This window comes from Rhinopithecus roxellana, chromosome 19 (assembly GCF_007565055.1).
Source record: "Rhinopithecus roxellana isolate Shanxi Qingling chromosome 19, ASM756505v1, whole genome shotgun sequence".
Lineage (NCBI taxonomy): Eukaryota > Metazoa > Chordata > Mammalia > Primates > Cercopithecidae > Rhinopithecus > Rhinopithecus roxellana.
The window spans coordinates 51,166,147-51,169,720 of NC_044567.1; the positions used below are offsets into that span (position 1 = coordinate 51,166,147).

Below are 3,574 nucleotides of genomic sequence, written 5' to 3' on the forward strand. Positions count from 1 at the left end.
GCCTCCTGGGTTCTCTTCCACTATGATGTCAGCTTCTGTTCTTCCTTTCTTATAGATAATTTTACATTTCAAGGAAATCAGAGCCCTTAATAGTTCAATGAGGTCACTTTGCTGAGCACAATCCCAAACCCTGCAGCCTCTGCTCCACAGAGCCTAAGCAAAAGATAGAAACTCACAACTTCCTTCTTTTGTTATCTGGAAATTATCCCAGGATCTGGTGCCTACTCAGCATATTCAAGGAAGGTCTTACTTCATGCTTCCTTGACTGTGACCCTGCCCAGGCTCTCTGTTCCCTACAAAAGGCAGGCAGAGCTACCAGAGGAACAGAGAGGTTGAAAACGACCCAGAAACCTTGCCCTCCAACATGAAGGTTTCTGCAGCACTTCTGTGCCTGCTGCTCATGGCAGCCACTTTCAGCCCACAGGGACTTGCTCAGCCAGGTAAGACCTCTCCCTCCTTAAGGGGAGACCAAAAGAGGAATTAAGAAGAGCCATTATGCCACAGCTCATTAGGAATAGAACCAGAACTAAAGGCTCAAGTCACTGAGGCTGGTTCCATTGATCTTTCCTGACCCCAGTTTTGGGAGGAGAGAGTGGAGTCACTACAGCAACAACCCTCCTATTGTTTGGGGAAATGATGCAGGAGGAAGAACTGTTTCTCACTGTGGGTTTGAAGGACATTTCAGGCAGTAGTTGAGAGGAAGAAACTGTTGCTTGAAGCTTCAAATTTTGGTCATGGTTCAGTGTACCTTCCAGAACAGTGGCTGTGTAAAGAGGGTAAGGACCCAGAGGAATCTCAGCATATGGCATAGACTAGTTCTAAATCCCATGAGGATGAAGGACTGGGAAGCAAGGTGTTGGAACTTATGTTCCCAGTGTCAGAAGTGTTGGGTTAGTAGACAAGGACTAGCTTGTTGCTCAAAATGTTTCCATACCCAGTCAACAATGAGGGGCCCCACAGTTCAATAGAGGAAAGAGACTCACAGGTAACATTTTATCTCTGGGATCTGGACTAAGACACTGAACTTAGGATGGTGATTTCTTGGTCTTCTCCTTCCTTCTCCTCTTTTCCTTACAAATGCACAGTTACAGTGAGTCCTAAATGTCTCATTTTTTGCAAAATTTCTTTCAGATTCAGTTTCCATTCCAATCACCTGCTGCTTTAATGTGATCAATAGGAAAATTCCTATCCAGAGGCTGCAGAGCTACACAAGAATCACCAACATCCAGTGTCCCAAGGAAGCTGTGATGTGAGTGGACAGTGCCTGGCACCCCCATTCAAAAGTTCTGATGGACAACATAGAGAAGTCAGGATTCATGTCCACATGAGTCAGATGCATATAACATCTATCCAAAGGACCCCTCTACCCCATAGAGAAACTCAGCCCATGAGAAGGAGTCCATAACTGCTCTAGGATTCCCTTCTAGGGGCTTGGTGAAACTATCCCAATACCTTTAGCCAGGAATCTGGAGGGTTTCACCTGGACAGCAAGAGCAGAGCTTCCTTCTGGAGCTTCTTCCTCCCACTCTTCCCCTCCCTTCTCTCCCGGGTCTGGGTCCTTCACCTAAGGACCAAGGGTGGATCAGGTCTAGGGACCAATGGCCCACAGTCCTGGGTAGGATCTTCAAAATGTTCCATCTAATTGTGCCCTCTCTCCCCCACAGCTTCAAGACCAAATGGGGCAAGGAGGTCTGTGCTGACCCCAAGGAGAGATGGGTCAGGGATTCCATGAAGCATCTGGACCAAATGTTTCAAAATCTGAAGCCTTGAGCCTTCATACCTGGACTGAGAGTCAGAGCCTGAAGAAAACCTTATTTATTTTCCCCAACCTTCCCCAGGTGCAGTGTGACATTATTTTATTATAACATCCACAAAGAGATTATTTTTAAATAATTTAAAGCATAATATTTCTTAAATAATATCTAATTATATTTAAGTTATTGATGTTTTAACTCTATCAGTCATACATCCCAGTGAATGTAAAATACAAAATCCTGGTGTTGTGTTTTTTGTTTTTGTTTTTGTGTTCCTATGAGCTCATTAAGTTCATGGCAAAATGTCATTGTTCTCCCTCCCACCTGTGTGTAGTGTTGTGGGGTCCTCCAATGGATCATCAAGGTGAAACACTTTGGTATTCTTTGGCAATCAGTCCTCCTGTAAGTCAAATGTGTGCTTTGTACTGTTGTTGTTGAAATTAATGTTACTGTATATAACTATGGCATTTTGGAAAAAAGAAAAATATATGTAATTTAAAACTACTTACTATTATTCTTCTTGGGATAACATTTAGCTGGGAGTGAGTTTTGGGCATCATGGGAGACAGTTTGGGCATGGAGGGGCCATTATTCAGGAATGTCTTTTGGCCATGCTGAGCGCAACCGAGGTTCCCAGAGAACTTGGTGGGACCAGGCCAGGATGTTCCAACTCTTTGACTCTAGTCCCTAACTTCAGCAGCCTTTATTCGCTAGCCTCTCTACTGCCTTTTCTTGAGACACCTACCTTTGCACAGTCTCTCTCCTGATCTCTTGCAATGATCTTTAAACTTTTCTCCATAATCCCAGGGTTTTCTCCATCTAATTAATTCTCAAACCAAGTAACATTTCACACCAGTTAGAATGGCGATCATTAAAAAGTCAGGAAACAACAGCTGCTGGAGAGGATGTGGAGAAATAGGAACACTTTTACACTGTTGGTGGGACTGTAAACTAGTTCAACCATTGTGGAAGACAGGGTGGCGATTCCTCAAGGATCCAAAACTAGAAATACCATTTGACCCAGCAATCCCATTACTGGGTATATACCTAAAGGATTATAAATCATGCTGCTATAAAGACACTTGCACACGTATGTGTGCACTATTTATTGTGGCACTATTCAAAATAGCAAAGACTTGGAACCAACCCAAATGTCCATCAATGATAGACTGGATTAAGAAAATGTGGCACATATGCACCATGGAATACTATGCAGCCATGAAAAAGGATGAGTTCATGTCTTTTGTAGGGACATGGATAAAGCTGGAAACCATCATTCTCAGCAAACTATCGCAAGAACAGAAAACCAAATACCACATGTTCTCACTCATAGGTGGGAATTGAACAACGAGATCACTTGGACACAGGAAGGGGAATATCACACACCGGGTCCTATTGTGGGGAGTGGGGAGAGGGGAGGGATAGCATTAGAAGATATACCTAATGTAAATGATGAGTTAATGGGTGCAGCACACCAACATGGCACATGTATACATATGTAACAAACCTGCACGTTGTGCATATGTGCCCTAGAACTTAAAGTATAATATACATAAATAAATATTCCAGGAGTGAATCTGGGCCTAAGAGGAAGCTAGATGTCTATAACCCAGCTGCACTCGGGGCTTTTATCAAAGGTGAGTCTTCAACACGACTGGCGTTGAGGGATGGTGTGTGTGATAGATAGCAAATGCACAGGGTTCTTCAGAGCTGCTGCAGGAGGGCGAGGAGGGTAGTGGGATAGAGGGAGGAGTCCCATCCAGCCAGATTCCGAAAAGATGGAGGAGTTAGGGTTTTAGCAAGAAAGGTTGGAACCAGAT

General features: G+C 43.8%; 1 protein-coding gene across 2 annotated transcripts; it reads left to right on the forward strand.

Moving 5' to 3' along the window:
• The first annotated feature begins 311 nt into the window (after positions 1-311).
• CCL8 (C-C motif chemokine ligand 8) lies at positions 312-3,337 on the forward strand. 2 transcript variants are annotated; one of them, XR_004055143.1, is made up of 4 exons: positions 312-440; positions 1,132-1,249; positions 1,665-1,838; positions 3,324-3,337. XR_004055143.1 is itself a non-coding variant. In XM_010379567.2 (3 exons), exons 1-3 carry the CDS (start codon positions 365-367, stop codon positions 1,768-1,770), a joined length of 300 nt encoding a protein of 99 aa, XP_010377869.1. In that variant the 5' UTR covers positions 312-364; the 3' UTR covers positions 1,771-2,258. The 2 variants fall into 2 exon arrangements, 1 of the variants encoding a protein (XP_010377869.1); XM_010379567.2 differs by lacking the exon at positions 3,324-3,337 and having other exon boundaries at positions 1,665-2,258.
• The last annotated feature ends 237 nt before the right edge of the window (positions 3,338-3,574 follow it).